Source organism: Diabrotica virgifera, chromosome 4 (genome assembly GCF_917563875.1).
Source record: "Diabrotica virgifera virgifera chromosome 4, PGI_DIABVI_V3a".
Classification (NCBI taxonomy): domain Eukaryota; kingdom Metazoa; phylum Arthropoda; class Insecta; order Coleoptera; family Chrysomelidae; genus Diabrotica; species Diabrotica virgifera.
In genome coordinates, this window is record NC_065446.1 from 151,357,855 (window position 1) to 151,378,886 (window position 21,032).

At 31.5% G+C, this 21,032-nt stretch overlaps 1 protein-coding gene across 1 annotated transcript in view; it reads right to left on the reverse strand.

Moving 5' to 3' along the window:
- The window catches only part of LOC114330575 (early growth response protein 1), a 453,598-nt gene that overhangs the window by 17,295 nt on the left and 415,271 nt on the right, over positions 1–21,032 (reverse strand). Inside the window, exon 4 of the mRNA XM_028279963.2 lies at positions 6,978–7,248. Within this exon, the coding sequence (XP_028135764.1) occupies positions 6,978–7,125 (148 nt within the window). The 5' untranslated portion in view covers positions 7,126–7,248. The remainder of the gene's footprint in view (positions 1–6,977; positions 7,249–21,032) is intronic.

Below are 21,032 nucleotides of genomic sequence, written 5' to 3' on the forward strand. Positions count from 1 at the left end.
TATTCTTAGAGAACCATACCTTGCCTCTTAATAACAATAATAAATGTTTTTTGTACAGTATGTCTGCGTAACTTGGAACCTATTGATAACTTTTTTATTATCAGTTTTTCGAAAAAAAGTTATTCTTGATAAAATACTCTGCATCATATGTAATCTAAGAAGCAATAATCAAATATCAAATTTAATTAATGTTATACGAAGTATGTCAAAAAATATGAATTTCACTCAAGAGTAAAGTACGTTTACATTTCACAATATCGAAAATTGTTATTAAGAAAAGTTGTTTGGAATTAAAAACTATGTTTTAATATTCAATTACATCCTCCTAATTAAAATATTGTGAATAATAAAGGCACTTAACTCTTAAGAAAAATTAATATTTTTTACATACCTCGTATAAAATTTAAAAAGTTTGATATCTGATGATTGTATCTTAGATTTTAGACCAGGGAGAGCATTTTATGAAGAATAACTTTTACTCGTAAAAGTCATAATAAAATAGTTATCATAATTGTAATAAAATGATGATGAGTATCCGTAATTTGAAAAAAAATTGAATTTTTTTTTCGATTAGAATGATGTAATTGTATATTTAGACATAGTTTCTAATTTCAAACAACTTTTCATAATAGCATTTTTTGATATTCGGGAATATAAAGGTACTTTACTCTTTAACGAAATTCATATTTTTGACATAATTCGTATAAAACTGATAAAATTTGATATCTGATGGTTGAGTTTTATATTTTTGACTATCCAGAGCATTTTATTAAGAATAACTTTTTTTCGTAAACTTGATAATAAAAAATTTTCCATGTGGTTCCTAGCTACGCAGACACACTGTATAAGAGCTTCTGTATAAGAATTTTCAAATTGCAATGCCATATTCGTATTCAGCATAACCAAAAACAAAATAGAAACATATTTGATCAAAGTAAAATGATGAATTTAACGATATTTTTAAAATTATTTATACAAAAAAATTGTTATTGTTTAAACAATTAATAAACAATTAGCGGCCAAATCTGCGAGTAGAACTTTTTACTTTAACATGTATATAAACTAACAAAAAAAGTTTTACAAAAATATAAGCTTGTTTGAATTTTCCGAAACAATGCATGTTTTCGTTCTAATTGCACTCCCCTAAATAGTAAAATATATTATGTATTTTACATTTAATTTTATAATCTCTATAACAGGTAGTATACTAAAAATTGTGTATATATTCGGTAATTTTTATTCACTTACAGTCGGAAAAATGAAAGAATACCCATGAACGAACATATAAAACACGCTGTATTTTCCTGTCACCGTGTCACAAAGAAAATTGTCCAGTGCAAGTACATGTAACAATAATTATTACATGTACTTGCGCTGGCCAATTTTTTGTGTGACACGGTGACAGGAAAATACAGCGTCTTTTATATGTTCGTTCATGGGTATTCTTTCATTTTTCCTACTGTATATACATTATATAGACGTTGTCCTCCATTGTTTTATATATTTTCTTTTGTATTCACATTACCTTTGCGAGATTGTGTACAAAGAAGAAATTTTTATGTTTCTTTTAATTTCAAAATTGGAAAGAAATCCTTTGTAAAAGGTATAAAAATTTTTTATTAAAAATCCCTTAAAAGTTCTACATCATAACAAAACGTTTTCGATTTTTATAAAAAATCATCATCAGTGTTCGATAAACTGGATGCTAGCTGAGCCACAAAAGAAAAATATCTGGGTAAAAACCCTTTACATAAAATATAGATGCCTTAAAAGTGCATACTTCAATAAAAAGGCCTGTGATGGTCACATGGCAAACAGGATGATGCCCTAAGGTAAGGTATACAGGTTTCAACCTGTATACCTTACCTTAGGGCATTATCCTGTTTGCCATGTGACCATCACAGGCCTTTTTATTGAAGTATGCACTTTTAAGGCATCTATATTTTATGTAAAGGGTTTTTACCCAGATATTTTAAAATATTTTTATAAAAAAATTTTATACCTTTTACAAAGGATTTCTTTCCAATTTTGTGATTGATGGTATACAGCCAACTACAGGAAAACTTTTTCTTTTCCTTGTGGATTTTGTCTTTTAATTTATTAACAAAATTTTACTATTTTTTAAAGTACCTCGCACAAACCTTATGGAAATTAGGTCCCAGTGGATTTCGCTCATACTTTGGGAAAATACTCTTTGAAGCATCCTGATAAAAAATTCTCATGGGCACAACTCAATCGTATGAAGGATTTTCAAGATATAGAGGCAAAAACTCGGAAAATTATAAGATTTACTGGGTATTCCAATTCCCTGAGTTACTGCTTCTCTGGAAACATGTAGAAGTTTGGATCAAGGACAAGTACTAGTAGTCTAGGATTTTTTCCTGACTATCCAATGCCGACCTTTACTTTGACCTTCACCTTCAGTGGACGTCATCTTCTAGAGTTTCGATGGTTTTCGGCATTTAATTGATGCAAATGAATTACTGAAGGCTTTTTTGAGGTTGCTAAACACGAATATGCCAGCAGAACCGACTCCCGGAGCACCTGGTTTCCAAGGTCAATGAAAGGCGCTCCTGTAGTTTCAGGGTCTTTAGTACTATATTAATGCAAACGGATTAGTTATAGGTTTTTGGGGTTGCTGAACACGAATACGTGATCAGCAGAGACACAGGAGCACCTGCTAAGACAGTTTATCTTCTGGAGTTAAAAACCTAAGAGTAATCCATTTGATTCCTCCATTTGATTCGTGCGAAACTCCAGAAGATAACCTGTCTTAGCCACCAGGTGCTCCTGTGTCTATGCTGATCACGTATTCGTGTTCAGCAACCCCAAAAACCTATAACTAATCCGTTTGCATTAATATAGTACCTCGAAACTCCAGGAGCCCCTTTCATTGACCTTGGAAACCAGGTACTCCGGGAGTCGGTTCTGGTGGCATATTCGTCTTTAGCGACCCCCCAAAAAACCCTCCAGTAATTCATGTGTATCATTTAAATGCCAGAAACCATCGAAACTCTAGAAGATGACGTCCCTTGCAGTGGCCCTGGCCACCACGTCCTCCTGAGGTCAATTCTGATGACATATTCGTATTTAGCGATCCCAAAAACACATGAGTAATCTGTTTATATCAATTTAGTGCCGAAAACCCTCGAAACTCTAGAGGATGACGTCCATTGAAGGTCAAGGTCAAAATAAAAGTTGCCATTGGATAGCCAGGAAAAAATCCTAGACTACCAGTACTTTTCCTTGATCCAAACTTCTACATGTTGCCAGATAACCAGTAACTCAGGGAATAGGAATACCTAGTAAATAATTATCCGAGTTTGTGCCTCTATATCTTGAAAATCCTTCATACGATTGAGTTGTGTCCATGAGAACTTTTTATCAGGATGCTTCAAAGAGTATTTTCCCAAAGTATGAACAAAAGTCACTGGGACCTAATTTCCATAAGGTTTGTGCGGTGTAGGTACAATTAAAATAAAAATATGTTTCCATGCTGATTTGTGGTTCTTTGGTGCCGACTTTTATTTATCACAATAGTAGAGAAAAACAATTTTTTTGAAAAAAAAAATTGATTATAACAAATTAATGAATATTTATCGCAAAAAGGGTCATGCATATGATTATTTTGGCTACCTCAAATTAAAAAAAAACCATTGAAATTGACCCATTATTAACGGAGATATTGCAAACTGCTCCTCCGCCAATTTTCAGGTAAAAAGTTTTCATTTAAGGTGCTACGAAATACATCTTTTTTTAAATATTCCACAATTTTTATCATGTGTATATATTAAGTTCTTAAGTCGTAGGGTTAACAGACAGTGAATTTTTAAACTTCTAAAAGTTATCTCGGCAAAAAATGGCTCTAGAATTTTTTTTTTTTCATTTGCAAATGTGTCAGAAATTACCAGCAATACGAGTATAGAAAAAAAATTTCAAAATTTTTAGTCCCGGTTATTAAAAAAACAGTTTTAAACAAATTACACCAATTTTAAAACGCCATTTTGGAGGAGGGTTTTTTTGAAATTTTAATTTGCCAATACATTTGTCAAAATTATACATAAAAGCAAAAAAAATAAGATTTTAAAAACTTGTATACTCTATCGCCAACAACAGCGTTTTTGCAATTGAAAACATGGTAATTTTTTATTAACAAATTAAATATATCATAAACTACTCAATATACAGGGTGTAACAAAAATACAGGTCATAAGTTTAATCACATATTCTGGGACCCAAAATAGTTCGATTGAACCTAACTTACCTTAGTACAAATGTGCACATAAAAAAAGTTACAGCCCTTTGAAGTTACAAAATAAAAATTGATTTTTTCCAATATATCGAAAACTATTAGAGATCTTGTATTGAAAATAGATATGTGGCATTCTTATGGTAGTAGTATCTTAAGAAAAAATTATAGTGAAATTTGGACACACCATAAAAATTTTATGGGGGTTTTGTTCCTTTATACCCCCCAAACTTATGTGTACGTTCTAATTTAATTATTATTGTAGTACCATTAGCTAAACACAATATTTTAAAAACTTTTTTGCCTCTTAGTACTTTTTCCAAAAAACAGTTTTTATCGAGATATTTTGAATATTTGTCAAATCCACCACATATTTGTATATGGCTAAGTACGATTATGGAGACTTGGTAATAATATGAAAATTTATTTATGATTTACATTTTTAGGTATATTTTGAACCATATTAAAAAAGAAGTAATATCTTGATAAAAAGTGCCTTCTCGAAAAAATATAAAGAGGCAAAAAAGTTTTAAAAACACTGTGTTTAACTAATAGTACCGCAGTAAAAGTTTAATTGGAACATACACAAACATTTGGGGGGTTTAAAGGAGCAAAACCCCCATAAAATTTTTATGTAAACATATTAAAAAAGAAGCCGCAACTCGATAAAAACTGCCTTATCGAAAAAATACTAAGAGGCAAAAAAGTTATAGAAATATTGAATTGAACTAATGGTACCACAATAATAATTTAATTGGAACGTACACAAAAGTTTTGGGGGGTTTAAGGGAACAAAACCCCCATAAAATTTTTATCGGGTGCACAAATTTTACTATAATTCTTTTTTAAGATGTTACTGCCATAAGAATGCCACATGTCCATTTTCAATAAAAAATCTTTAATAGTTTTCGATATATTCGAAAAAATCAATCTTTATTTTGTAACTTCAAAGGGCTGTAACTTTTTTTATGTGCATATTTGTACTAAGGTAAATTAGGTTCATTCGAACTATTTTTGGTCTCAGAATATGTGATTTAATTTATGACCTGTATTTTCGTTACACCCTGTATATAAACCATTTTTTTTCAATTTATACTGATACCATACCTCAACTTTTTCTTGAAAACAAAATGTTTTATAGTGATTATTTATATTGCAAATAATATTTTTTTGGAAATTTGTTTTTCAATTTTGATTTAAAATTATTTAAATAAATTAAGGGTCAAATTTAATTTAGTAAGTATTATGTAAAAGACTGTTTCTTCAGATTTACAGAAAAGGATTGTAAAATCCTTAATGAAAACATGAATTACGGCAGCAGGTAAAAAAGTAAATTTTGTGCAAAAATTACCTATTTTTAATTATTTAAACAATGATTCCCTCATATGAATTATATACTTTCTTGAAAATATCTGTTGTGTTGGCCTAAACTTTGATAAAAAATTTATTTAAACCTGTACGGAATTACATTTTGATTTACATGTACATATTGTAATTTTATTTGATGGGTCTACTACTCGTTCGATTTTAAATGGGAGATTATTGAAAACATCACTCAAACACTATATGTTTATAGCTTTTTTGAACAATAAAAAAATAAATTTTTAGCAATGCACATAATCAAAACCGATATAATTTGACTTGAACTTTCAAATACGATAAGCAGAATTGCTATTTTATTTTTTAATCAAAAGTTATTCGGGTTCAAAAATTGCAATTTTTAGATTTTTTTAAAATTCAACCGCGTTTATCTCGAAAACTATGCATCCTACGAAAAAACTTGTAAGAACATTTTTTGCTTAAAATGACCCAAAAAATACAAAAAAAATTGTTTTGCGAGAAATCGCTGTTATGTAATTCGTCAAGTTCTTCGTTTATAACAATCTTATTGACATCCGGATCAACTGTTACCCAAAAGTTCTTGTTCTACGGGTCAAAATACATAAAAAAAACTTGGGTAAGTCCATCTGAATAAAGGATTCCGTTGTACTCCCCCTGGCGACAGGACTATCTATAATTAAATAAAATATTGCAAAAACGAGCCTGTACCGCCATTAAGAAGAACAAAACAAAACATTTTCTTCAAATAAACTTTTTTATTCCGTGCTTAGATTTTGTGTCGCATTGGAACTACTAAAAATTGATTATCTATAACAAGAAATCGAACTTGACTGACTTGGCAACATTTAGCGCACCTATGAGTATAATAATTATTGTTTTTGTTAGTATAATGTCACTGTCTCTGTCGTGCTGCCAACGCACTGTTTGCGCACTGTTGCCGCACTGTTGAAAGTTCGCAGAACTTTCGAAAAACAAAAATATTGATGACGCGGTCCTGTTTCCTCAAGTAAAATGCAACTACAATAAATACCTTCATTAATTAAATTACGTTAAGAAATAATTTTCTGTCCATCTTTCTCATTGCTGAAGGTCGTATACATATTTCTTATTATATATATAATTATATATAATTTTATTGTATATATTATATATAATTTTATTGTAAAATATTTCTAATTATTTATTATAAGTTAATTGCAATAATAAACTAACAGTTTTGGTTTAAACTCTTGAAATATATTTTATTTTCTATTTGAAATAATTGCATCGTTGTTGACGTGTTTCAACATTAAAAGTCGTCTATTTCTGGAATAATTAATTTATTCCATACTTTTGCATTAAAACAGTCGAAAGAGAACTAAATGAAAAATTGAAAACAATATCTTACCAGTAAGCTTATCCAGAACTTGGCTCAGTCTCTTCCTTTTCTTGAGCTTGCCAGCAATACGATGATTATGATTGATTACCAGTGGATGATTATTGTTAACTTTGTCGTGGGTAGTGGAAGAGTCGACTGTACTCTCGGCCATAGTCATTTACGCGAGGCGGCAAAAGGGCCGCGGGACCTACGAACTGCCAGATGGGACCTTTGCGCCTAAGCTCATACTCTGGTAAGTTCTGGGAGTGCTATCACTTGACGAGGATGTGCTGATTAAGTACTGGAACAAAATAAAACTGTAAGAATCAAAATACATACGGATCTCTATGGTAAATATTGAGTTTTTAAAATTATTTTACAATAAAAAAATTACTTTCCAACAATTTAAAGAACATTGCGTATTATTAATATCTTTATTATCAAAATGTATTGGAATCGCAAATTATTATTGATTTCTAATTTTTCTTGTTACTTCAAAACATTAAGAGATTAAAGAGATTTATTGTGATGTAATCATAGTAAACAACCGTACTCGATTTGTAACTGTTTGAAAGAAATTTTTATTTTATTTCTGCCTTATTACGTTAGTATCGGACAAAACCATTCATCATCAGTAGATGTGCCAAATCCTAAGGGAGAAATATGCCAATAGGATTGTAGCGGCAGAGGTCGTTCCAACTACTCACAGTCAAAACTAATACAAAAGAAATCGCGGGAGGCGGTAAACACGTGGTGCATTGCGGTGGGGGTGGGCGCAATGCACTACTCTGTCTATGCAGACAGACACTGCAGTGCGGTGGAGGCGGCATACTCACTGCAAGCTGTTTAAATCGTGGACGGTTTTATGTTCTACATTCTACATAAAAACAGTGGAGTAGTTAGGTAATAAAGACGAAATTAAAATAATATAAGTATAAAATTACTTTCACAAAATAGTTTATAATGTTGATATACAGTATGGTGTAAATGAGAGGAATATATTAATTTTTAGTGTATAAGCGATTTTGGAAATAAATCTCGAAACAGATCGATTTTTATTATTAAATTATGATTTTTTGGCATATCATCAGCCGTGTGATGGATGAACGAAGTTATCGTTAACGTAAAGTTATCCTGTAGTTAAGTTATAATCCTCGAATTGGTGTGATGTATCATATTTAACTTAACTATTTGCGTTATTTCTTGACAGTTCTGGAGTTATCTAATATATCAACTGTCACTTTATAACGCGACGTTAAACCTCAAGTTATGAGATAATTCTGTAGTTATGTTAAGGATTGTAAGTTTAGGTTTATGTTTTGATTTGTTTTTAGATAGAAATCAAGTGAATATTTAACGTAGAACGCTGCTTCAGGTTGTCCCAGGACCTTGTGCGGCATTTTATTTTTAATAAATCAAATTTAATATCAAATATAAAGCAGCACAAAATTATCAAAAACATAGACCTAAGATAACAACTGAAACACGTATGTAATAAAATTAAAACAATAAAAATGAAAAAGAGCTAATAATTTAAAACTAGAGTGGTACTTAATGCAATTTTTAAAATTATACAAAAATCAAATCGAGAGATATCAAATTGAAATTTCTATTTATAAACATCCAAATCCAAGCGTTTTATAATAAATTTACAATCAAGATGCAGTAGAAATCAACAAACCAAGACACGTTAAATGCTACTAGGAGCACTCCCGAATCGTAATTTACAATGTACCTATATACATTGTAAATCCCAAATCATGATTTCCAAAGTTTATACATTGTAAATTATGATTCGGGAGTGCTCCTAGTAGCATTTAACGTGTCTTAGTTTGTTTATTTCTACTGCATCTTGAATGTAAATTTAAATAGTATAAGTACTTCTTTCTATATACTTTCACCATTGATTATAAACACACCCTGTAGTTATTAATCAATGCTTTTACGATTCACCACCGAACCACACCGAACAGCGAACAGCTGTTCTGTCATCGGTAGCCGGTATGTAGGTATACGAACTTCTCGTGATTCTCTTTCTCGCTCCAACTTGTACTGATTCTACATAAGGTTCTCTTTTTAGAAAACTTAATATTTTCTTCCGTCCTATAACGTCTAAGCAATAACTTATCTCATAACGGTGGATGATCCATCACACCGAATTTACGTTTTATAGTTATGGAAATAGTTATATGTAATAGTTAAGTTGACTTTAACGCAAACGTTAAAAATAACTTCGGTAATTCATCACACAGCTGATTAGATCATACTAGTGATGTCATCCATCTGGGCGTGATGACGTTATCGATGGTTTTTTTTAATGAGAATATTGCTCATGTGCTAGCTCATTTGAAAGGTTATTTAGTTCTCTGTTCAGTAATATAAACATTAACATAAATATTTATACAAGGTGTCCATAAAACATTTTTAAAATTAAATTAATTGACACATAAAGAATAGTGCATGTCAGCGGCGGCCGGTCAGGTGAAGTAGGTGAAGGCGAGCTTCACCAAAAACTGTAATTGAATTAAGACAAAAAAATTAAAAATATAAGTAGCATTATAATATCTAAATATTGAAATTAATTATAAACCTACTGTTTTTTAATTAATCCAAAAAATAAAAAAAAATTTCGATATGTAATCCAAAAATTAAAACTGTAGGTCCTTGACGGTTAGATCCTGATCTGTGTCATTTGACTTCTATGACTCCAGCAAAGTGAGATGAAGACGTGGATGAAATTTCCTTTCTCGGCTGCACAAGCATCAACGGTTGTCATGGCAACGTGACGTCATCCTATCGGCACTGGGTAGTACCCAGATTAGCAAGTGCAGCCGAATCTAAAAATTAATCCGTCCTATTCACCTAGTAGTTGGATGCGTGCTATGATGGGCAGTATCCGGTTTTTTCGGAAGATGGAAGACCGCAAATCAATTCAGCTGACCGCAAATCTAAAGGCTTTTTAGATTTAAATGATCTTGAGTTTACATTTTTAGCAACAGTTTTTAGCGACATTTTTCATATTATAACGTGATATTCCTGATAAAAGAAGCGAATAATTTTTTAATTCTATTTTTGACAAAGCAAGCACAATGACCGTCATTAATACTTTGAAAAGGTCTTGGTGTGATGATGGTATGAGCACGAATGCAAATTCTACCCAATACAGAGCATTAATTTTTTTATTTAATATAATATGATCATATTTTAATAGAAATTGAAAAATTGGAAATTTATCAGTATTTGGAAAATTCAAAGATTTAAAAGAGAGCTCTGCCTTTTTTTGCTAACGGAAATTAAAAAATGGGAATTTGCAAGAATTGGTTATAAAATTACAACCAATTAAAGACATTGTTACAGAAGCCTATAATTTGTTTTGTTTAATTCTGACAATTCCATCGAATACTGTATCTGTAGAAAGAAGTTTTTCGTGCTTAAAAAGGCTAAAAACTTTTAGTTTTACTGTTATCGCACTCATAGGGAACTATTAAATAAACTTATGTACAAGCATCCTTTCTACGAGGATATCATTGATAGATTTGCTTCCATAAACGATCGAAGACTCGACTTGATTTATACAAATTAATTAATTTAGTTTTATTAATCTATCTAATACATAGTGCTTTTTTGCTTAAGTATCTCTTCATCCTCGTCTCTAATATAAGTGCCATAAAAAAGTTTTCAAGTTGTTAGGGCTCCAATCTCTAAACATTTTTTAAAGAATTTTTAATGAGATTTGAGCGCGTCATAGGTATAAGTATACCGAAATTCTTTTTGGGTCCAGCAGACTTTCCTCACCTTCACCACTTTTTTAGGCCACGAGCCGCCACTGGTGCATGTAATTTATACATACTGTATATGTATTTATACGCAGTATCGACAAAAGATCAATGTGTTGCCAGGAATTGTGTGGACACCATTTTAAACCATATTTTTGGTAAAGAACTATAAGAGTCGGATTATGCCAGAACCAGAAAATTAGCCAGACTCTTTTTTGATGATATAAATCCTTATCTCGTGAATATAGATCGATTTGATTTCAGCAAGATGAAGCACCTCCTTATTATCTTCGAGGCGTTCGTGAGTTTCTCGACAATACATTTCCAAATCGTTGGATTGTAAGAAGAGGAGCTATCGAATGTCCAGTAAGATGTACGGATTTGACACTTCTAGATTATTTTTATGGCACCATTTAAAACGGATACTGTCAATACATGTAAATAGGCCACAGACTAGACAAGAACTGAAATACAGAATTACAAAATTTTGTGAACGGCTATACTAAAAGAAATTCCAAAGGACTAGATTGTATCAATAACTAAGAACAAGGCAAACCGAATAATATGAACGAGATATATACTAAGATCGAGTGATAGAAAATGCCACACAGATAATGGGTGTACAACAATGAGAGATAGCAACAGTGGAGGAAAATAGTAAATGCGGCAAAGACTCACCTAGAGCGGTAGAGCCGATGATGATGTGTATGTTTCGAGTTTTTGAAGGGTACAAATTTTATAAAGAACATGAACGCGTTATTTAGATGGTTAGATCGGAATCGGTTGGTTTAATTTGTGGATAAATTGTGGTGGAAAAATTTGACAATTTGCCATGAGCTTGACGCCATTTTAAGTACTTCACATGCAGTAGAATTATATTAGATTTGGAAACCTTTTCTATAATCATAATAATTCTTAATATTTATCAGAGTTGATGATAAACCAAAAATTCAACATTTAAGTAATTCTCGAAAACGACAAAATATGAAATAAAATTATTTTAACTGCTGCGTGGTAAAAACGGATAAACGTTTAATGTAAAAATTTACATTGGAGAAGAAACAATGCCACAAACCACAACTTTAGCGATCCATGTAGTATTAGTATGAATAGAGATAGAACTTTAAATTAGTACATCAGTAGTAAATACAGCGCATATAAATCAATAGCAGAAAAAAATATAACATCGTGTCAAGGACACAACATAAATTCAATTTTTGAAAAGCCAATTTTTATCAATTCGGTAAAATTAGGAGACAGAGTTTATCGATTATGCTACTGTCTGTTCATCGCCATCAAGTCTTCCACGGACGATGAGGTCCAGCATTCTCGCCATCGTTTTGGTACCCTGTGGTCTTTTACCTAATGGATTATTCGTTTTTGCACTTTTAACGAGTCTGCTGTCCTCCATTCTCCTTATATGTTTATTCCAATATATTCGTCTCTATCTGACTCACCTTCCTATGTTCGGTATTTTACAGTTTTTTCTGATGTCTTCACTTCTTATTCGGTCATGTATAGTTTTGCCTTGTATACTTCTTAGTGTTCTTATTTCAACTGTTCTCATCATTTGTAACGTTTTATTTGTGTCTGGTCTTGTTTCTGCTGCATATGTTATAATATTATGTCTTATTGTTGTTTTATATATTTTTACTTTGCTTTCAGTATTTAGATATTTGTTCTTCCTTACGATTTCTTTCAGGCATCCCGAGATTCTAGCTGTTTTCATTGTTTGTTCTCTGACCTCTTTTGAGAGATTTCCATAGCTTGTTATTTCCACTTCAAGATATTTGAAGTGATTCAATTGTTCCACAGTTTGGGAGTCAATTTCTAATTTGCATCTTATCGGTTCTTTGGAAATTACTAGGCACTTAGTCTTCTAGGTGTTGATGAGCATATTTAGTTCTATAGCTTTAGTATTACGTACATGCAGTAGCTTTTGGAGATTGTCTTCAGAATCGGCGATAGAAACAGCATGGTCAGCGTAACAAACGACTATAAAGAATGTGTTACCCATCTTAAACTTAGCTGTTCTGGGAAGGTTTTCTATTATTTTGTCCATTATTAGTTTAAATATGAAAGGGCTCAGTGAATAGCCTTGACGAATTCCTGCGTTTATAACTGTGTCTTCTGTTGTCAAATGTTTTACTCTTATTTTTGTTTTACATTGTTTGTTAATATCGTGTACTGGGGTTAATTAGCCTGTGGTTCAGGCTTTTTCTCCCATTATTTCTAACAGGTCCTTTAATTGCACTCTGTCAAAAGCCTTGATCATATCGACGAAACACATATATGCAGGTTTACTAAATTCTATGGAGGCCAGGGGAAGTTAGCCCCCTACCTGGGGAAAAATCCCAACAAGGCTAACAGAAATGCAAGTAAGCGAGCAAGTGAGTGAACATGTAAGAAACCATAAATTTGATTAAGAAAACAGGAGAGGAAGGTGCACAGTTTTATAAAGGACTTGACACATGAGACACACAGCTAGTGTCTAAAACAACTTGCTATATACCATTTCTAGTACATACAGGGGTCAACGTGCCAAAGTGGCTATTTGGTTGTTATAGGATGGGCGCTGACCATGAGCCGCTATCCTCAAAGATACTCCGAAAACAAATACGATGCAAATTACTTGCTTTTTTGCACCGACTGCACTTTTTATTTGCTTTTTAATTTTTATTATAAATAAAATATACAAATTTAAAAAAATTTAAACTTCAAATCACAAAATCAGAATTAATATAATTGTCCTACCAAATAAACGAACATAATCAATCCTATACGATACGCCTATGGAAATACAATTGCGGATATCGGTATTATATAGTATCCTTGCAGTGGAAGCACATATTCGACAATACAAGAGTTGGTAATGCCGACATGCTATAGGTAACATTTATATTAACGTTTTTGTTTAATAAAATATCTAGGAGATAATATTTAGAAAAAAAACTGAAAATATCCACTGGCATGCAAGAAAATTACATAAAAGACTATGGGAACACTAGGCAAAAACAGTTCGGAATAGAGAAAATTGAATTATATTCAGAAATATCCAGCAGTGGTTAAATAATGAAAATGAAACTTTGAAGTGTGATCTTGTCATCTTTCTTCTTTAACATCTACAATACAATATGGACAGGGACAGTATATATTGATGACGCTTAATAATTAATTTTGAAATGAGGAAATGAAAATATTATAATTTTATTTTGTATGAATATATTTTAAATAATTATTGATTAAAAGACTGACACTTCTCAGTACATATGTACATAGATGTTGCTGAAACTTACAAAAGTTTCTGCTAAAAAGTATTATACTAATTTATAATATAAGTACAAACGTCGGTAAAGAGTCCTTCACTAATGGGTAAAAAGAAATTGGTAATGGGGATCGGATTATTAAATTAGGTTTTGTTGATAAAAACACTGACGGTACATAGCTTTGCGTCGTTTCTTCTAGTGGTAAATCAGAATGGAGTCAGGTAACGATGCGAATAAACATAAAAACCACCCACCTTACCTTTCCTTGAATATTTGTAAGCAGTTTCTCCTTATAAGCATGACAAACTGGCCACATCGTATGTGTTTAAATTCGCCGAGTGCTTTGAATACAAATTCGCTGGCGGTTATCTTTTCATCTCGTTGCGACAATTTAACTTGAGATGGGTATTTGATTGGTTTCACATAAAGATCGCGAAATACAATGAGAGAAATCTTTTATTTATGTAGTAATCATAACTCGAACAACGTCAACATGTTTATGCAACTTTTAAATGCTTAATAGTCCATTCACTCACGGTAGAATATTGCAAAACCTCTGACTTTTAAAGAACCGCTTGGATTGACATGAAATTTGGCATAATAAAGTTAACAAGTCAAAGAAAAGAAGTGATACTGTGATGATGTGTGCTTTTGCCCTGAGGGTGACTTTTACCCCTTCTCGGGGGGGGGGGGAAATATATATATACAAAATATGTCCGGAAATGGATACAACCATCTCCCTCTACAACTTAAATCTGCAGCATCTTTCCCCAAATTCGGTAAAATGACAAAAGCTTACCTATCTGAAAGACCATATTATTCTGTAGAAGAATTTCTTAATCAATAACTAAGAAATTACAGTATCCTTTGTACAAGTAGTATTTTTTTATCTATATTTGGGTGTCATATGCAGCAGCTTAACTTTTAAACTTGGTTACTAAGGTAGACTATGCAATTTGCAATTTATTTAAATTTTTAAATTTTGCAATTGATTGTTTCTGTCTTACTTCATTATTATTATTTTTTAAATTATATTGACGATTTATGTAATTTTAGTAAATTGTATTGTTATTGTTTTGTTTTCAAGACTTTTATAAGCTTTGTCGATAAAATTGTACAATTGTCCATGACAATAAAGCATATTTCTCTTATATTCTACTGACAAACTGACTACTTCTAAGCAACTTTTCTTTCTTTTAAAAAAAAAACACGTTTTTAGCCGGTTTTTCACAAATAAATCAAAAATTAATTGTTTTATCGAAAAAACGTTCCTAACAAAAATATAGCTTATAAAAAAGTGAAAAAAATTGTGTATGTATGAGGTCTGTAGACCCAGCAAAAGTAGAGTTGTAGCTAATGAAAAATAGGTTCATACTCGTCAAATTCCAAACCAAATATTTCAACGTAAAATAACCAAAAAATTAAGCACTTTTCGGGGAAAACCCATTACAGCTTTTTTAAACACTTTAAAACCCATTACTGTTTGTTTTTTTTTTAAGTTTCTAACATCAAAAGTAAGCAAGTTATACTTAAAATAAAGTTGGTCCCTTTTTTTTTTAAAAAAAATCATGAAAATCACCCCCTAATTCGCATCTCAAATGAAATTTCGTTACCGCTTCACAAGTTACTTTACTTATGTATTGTTGATACTTTACTCCCCTACCATAATGATTTTTCTCTAAAAGTGCTTCATTTAACTCTACTTCTACTAGGTTTACTGTAAAGCTCATAAAAAGTGAAAAAATTGTGTATGTGTGAGGTCTGTAACAGACTATATTTGCTAGGAATCGTTTTTTTCGATAAGATACTTACTTTTTGAGTTATTTGCGAAAAACCGTCTAAAAACGTGTTGTGTGTGTGTGTGTGTGTGTGTGTGTGTGTGTGTGTGTGTGTGTGTGTGTGTGTGTGTGTGTGTGTGTGTGTGTGTGTGTGTGTGTGTGAAAAAATGGCTTGGATGCGAGTCCGTTAGCCACAGATTTTTATTTTATTTTTACCTCAATTTATTAGTTTTGTTATATTTATACGTATTTCACTTAAATGATTATATTTGTTTCTTTCAAGTAGTTTATGAGTAATTTAAATATTTCCATTTTATGACAACTTAGTAGATATTCTATACTAATTGGAAAATGAACTTGTGTTTGTCGTAAATTGTAATATAATTGATTTATATATCTCTCGTTAATTTTGCATTCCAAGAAAATATGGTTTAAATCTCTAATCGAAACATTATCACAAAAACAGACTGATGAATTAATTATTCCTAATTTGTGCAGATGTGCCTCATATTTCCCGTGTCGAGTTTTTAATCTGACGATAGTAGAAATATCTTGCTTTGGTTATATTTAAATATGTATTCAGGTGGCGGAGGAAGTTCTTGATGTGTTAAGTTAAAAACGTGTTAAGTTTTTTGTTTAAAAATGAACATATTATTCATTCGCAAATAACTCGAACAGTATTGAATTAGTGAAAAAACTCTATAGAACAAAAGTGGCCTAGAATTAGTCAGTTTATCTACTTCCGGACTTACTGGTAACGTAAATTTTTTTACCCCCGAGAAGGGATGAAACTCACTTCCAGGAGAAAAGCACACATCGGCACAGTATGACTTTTTTCTTTGACATGTTTTAGCTATGTGATATGTGTATGCCAAGTTTCATGTCAATCCAAGCGGTTCCTTAAAATTCGGAGCAAAAACCGTGAGTAAATGGACTATAAGCCTAAAGAATGGCGGAGGAAACTAAAAATTTGAATTTTTAAACAATACGCATAAAAACCGAACGACAACCGAAGAATAAGATGAATTGGAAGTGCCAAATATCTATAATCAGTTTTTTTTTGGAAAATATGAAAATTTACGGAAGATAATAAGGACACCGAGAAAAACATCAAAAGTGACAAAAATCACCCACTGTTCAATAAACTTACATGCGTGGAAACATATTGAGAGGCACTGTACTCTAATAAGAATAATTATTTTTGTCTTTATCCCTATGCGGTGTCAGCTTTCCTAATTACAGTTCTCCATGCGGCTCTATCTTGAGTTATACCCATATCGATCTCCTTTATCGACATGTCCTGCCTAAGCGTCTTCTCGCATGTCTTCTTTCTAAATCCATTTTAGTATTTCCCAGAAACTTGGGAGCAAACCACGGTCGGGCGCAAACAAATAGGCAGAAAGAAGAGATAAATGGACAGGAATGGTTAACCTAATGGCATAATGTGACTACATCCTAAAAAAGGATAAATTCGAGAAGATGTCTTTTAATAATACGCTTTATATTAGTCCAGAAAGCCACTGCGCATCCGCTAGGAAATATTCTAATTCGGATTTTTTGCACAATCTTACTCAAAAAGGACTCCTTTTAACAAATTTGCATGTTGCCAGAACCAAAAGGTGGTCAAAAATTTCTTAAACGTTTTTTTTTTGTTTTTTTCCTAAAATTATTTTTTTGCACGGAAAAAAGTTTTTTTAGGTTTTTTGGATCATTCCAAACAGAAAAGGTCTTTAGTGACTTTTCTCTAAAAATGATAGTTTTTGACATATAAGCGATTAAAAATTGAAAAATTGCGAAATCGGCCATTTTTAATCCTCAAAAACTATGTGAAAAACTAAAAATTTGAATGTTGCCAAGGTAGGTAGATATTCTTTAAACATTGATTGATGAAACCCCGAAGAGTTTTTTGCAATACAATATTCAAAACTCCTTTGTTTTTTAATTGCTAATCAAGCGTGCGCGATACTATTTTCCACCGACAGTATGGTGCAAATGAAAGGAATAAATTCATTATTTCGTAAACCGGCAACTTTAAGGAAAAATCCCGAAACAGGTCGATTTTTATTTTTAAGTTATGATATTGTGGCATATATGGTATACTAGTGACGTCATCCGTCTGGGCGTGATGACGTAATCGATGATTTTTTTAAATGAGAATAGGGGTCGTGTGGTAGCTCATTTGAAAGGTTCTTCAATTCTCTATTCAGTAATGTAAATATTTACATAATTATTTATACAGCGTGTCCTTCTACTTCTTTTTTTGTCAAATAATTTAATTTAATAAAAATTTTTTGGACACCCTGTATAAATAATTATGTAAATGTTTATATTACTGAATAGACAATTAAAGAACCTTTCAAATGAGCTAGCACATGACCCCTATTCTCATTTAAAAAAATCATCGATTACGTCATCACGTCCAGATGGATGACGTCACTAGTATACCATATATGCCACAATATCATAACTTAAAAATAAAAATCGACCTGTTTCGGGATTTTTCCTTAAAGTCGCCGGTTTAGGAAATAACGAATTTATTCCTTTCATTTGCACCATACAGTCGGTGGAAAATAGTGTCGCGCACGCTTGATTAGCAACTAAAAAACAAAGGAGTTTTGAATATTGTATTGCAAAAACCTCTTCGGGATTTCATCAATCGATGTTTAAAGAATATCTGCCTATCTTGGCAACATTTAAATTTTCAGTTTTTCACATAGTTTTTGAGAGTTAAAAATGGCCGATTTCGCAATTTTTCAATTTTTAATCGCTTATATGTCAAAAAGTATCATTTTTAGAGAAAAGTCACTAAAGACCTTTTTTGTTTGGAATGATCCAAAAAACCTAAAAAAAACTTTTTTCCATGCAAAAAAAATAATTTTAGGAAAAAAACAAAAAAAAACGTTTAAAAAATTTTTGACCACTTTTTGGTCCTGGCAACATGCAAATTTGTTAAAAGGAGTCCTTTTTGAGTAAGATTGTGCAAAAAAAAGAATATTTTTCCTAGCGGATCCGCAGTGGCTTTCTGGACTATATAGGTAGTAATAAAATATATCAATCCGAGAATGTCAGATTTAAACTTTTTAAAAATAGAAAACTATTTTTAAATTTCGTTTTACCATAATAGACAAATGATGGCAGATAAAAATATAATAATTATTAATTATATAGTGAAGACCATATAATTATCATTATAACGCATTATTAAATCTAACCTAATTAATATCGTCAGACATTTTACGTAACTGGAACAAAACCTGAGTCTCAGCCAAAATCTGACTCTCACTGAAATCGGTAAAAAATGTACATATAAAAATAATATACTTACACGTGTATCGTAGTACGGAATCAAGATGCTTATACGATATATCTCAGAAAATAAAGTATTTTTTCTACAACCGTGTTAAAAATGCAATTTTTAGCACTCCATACGAGCGTTAAAAATGCTACTTTAAGGCCCTAGTGCTTTAATAGTTATTTTCCTAACTAGTGCGGAAAGTGATACTTTCACGCACGAGACTGCCGTTGACCAGAACTATGCGATAGCGAAGTTCAGGCAAGCAGTCGAGTGCGGGGAAGACACTTTCCGCATGAGTTAGGAACAATATTTTTTCTAGGGCCGTACGTTTGGCAAAAAGCCACAAAAAATAGAGTTATATCAATTATTATTTAGGAGTGAAAATACACAAATTAATTCTTTGACAAGGTTGTCAAAACCAAACTTTCAATATAATCGGTTACCACGATGACGATATTGGTTTCCATGACAACGATTTAAAACCATTGTAATTGTCTACTGATTTGACTTTTAAATATTATGTCAAAATAATTTTATTTCATCGAATTATTGGGTTAATTTCATTAAAGCATGAACACAATAAGATACATTTGAAATAAATGAGTAAATAATATCTAAATATTAGTTTATTGTATGTATTATAGTATATATTATAATGCCATATTAGAAGGTATTCTACTTTCCCGCACGCCGTGCGGGAAAATTTACTTTTACGCACGCCTTGCGGGAAAGTGCAACTTTCGGAAACGAAATGCGTGCTAGAAAGTGGCTGTTTAAGCACGGCCGTAGAAAAAAAATTTATGGCACTGCAGTTCGTATTGACCGTATAGGCAATTTTGATGTAATGTCAAAAAAATATAAAAATGGAATGTCAGTCAAGTCCAAGTAAAATTTTTTGTAGATATTGTCCTGTAATTACGTTTGTGGAACAAATATTGTATGCTATGCGTGTTAAAAAGTACATATTTGAGGCACTCATGTGAATTGCAGAACTCGCTTCGCTCATTCTGTAAACTTTCACATGCGTGCCTTAAACGTGTACTTTTACTATTTTTACTTATACTTTAAACTATTATACATAATTTGTATATAAACATTTATTTATTAAAACGATTTGTATGGTGTAGTTTGAAATGTTACGTTCAATTTTTACTTTTTACAAACCTCATGCTTTTCCTTTTCCAAAACTAATGGAATTACTTTGTAACCACGAACCAATGTCTTGAAAAAGGAAACAAAATTTACGAAACCTCGACTAAGCTCCATATTATGTGAGTGTGCCTACTCGTACATTGGCTGTGTGATAAATTGAAACGCGCTCAAATCAATAATAAGTGAATTATTAAAGTAAAGAAGATTGGTCATACTTTATGAGATTTACGTATAATACAATACATTAAAAGTAAGTTAACGAAAACGAGACGATTATGGAAAATACTAGAAGTTGATTACCACCAAATTAAATCAAATTTTCGTTCAAAATTAAAGCCAAAATTGGAATTACTGAACAATGATTTTGAAACGTAAACACACTTTTACGGTTTCACTTTCTGAATTTTTAGAATTACTGTCTGTATGTACTTTCACTGCAGAATTAAGAGCACAACAATATTCATCTACGTACTTGCTAACTTTAATGCTAAGTTCCGAAAATCTAACTGCAAAAGAAGAACATACTCTAATATCGACTCACTTCAACTGTTCTTCCTTACAACAGAAAATGAAATATTAAATTTATTAACAAACTATCATATCAGTAAACTTCACACCCGTTATTCAAATCACTAATTTATCGCTCAATCTCGAAACGTTAAAAACTATTTAAAAGTGATTACGTTAGAATGGTTGGTCTTATATCACGCTTTATCTCCGATAGAAGGTAGGCAGACTATTAGCTAGAACACCCACTTCCCTCTTTGATACTGAGGAAAATCCCATTATCTTACAGTTATGGTTTTGAGGAAGATACA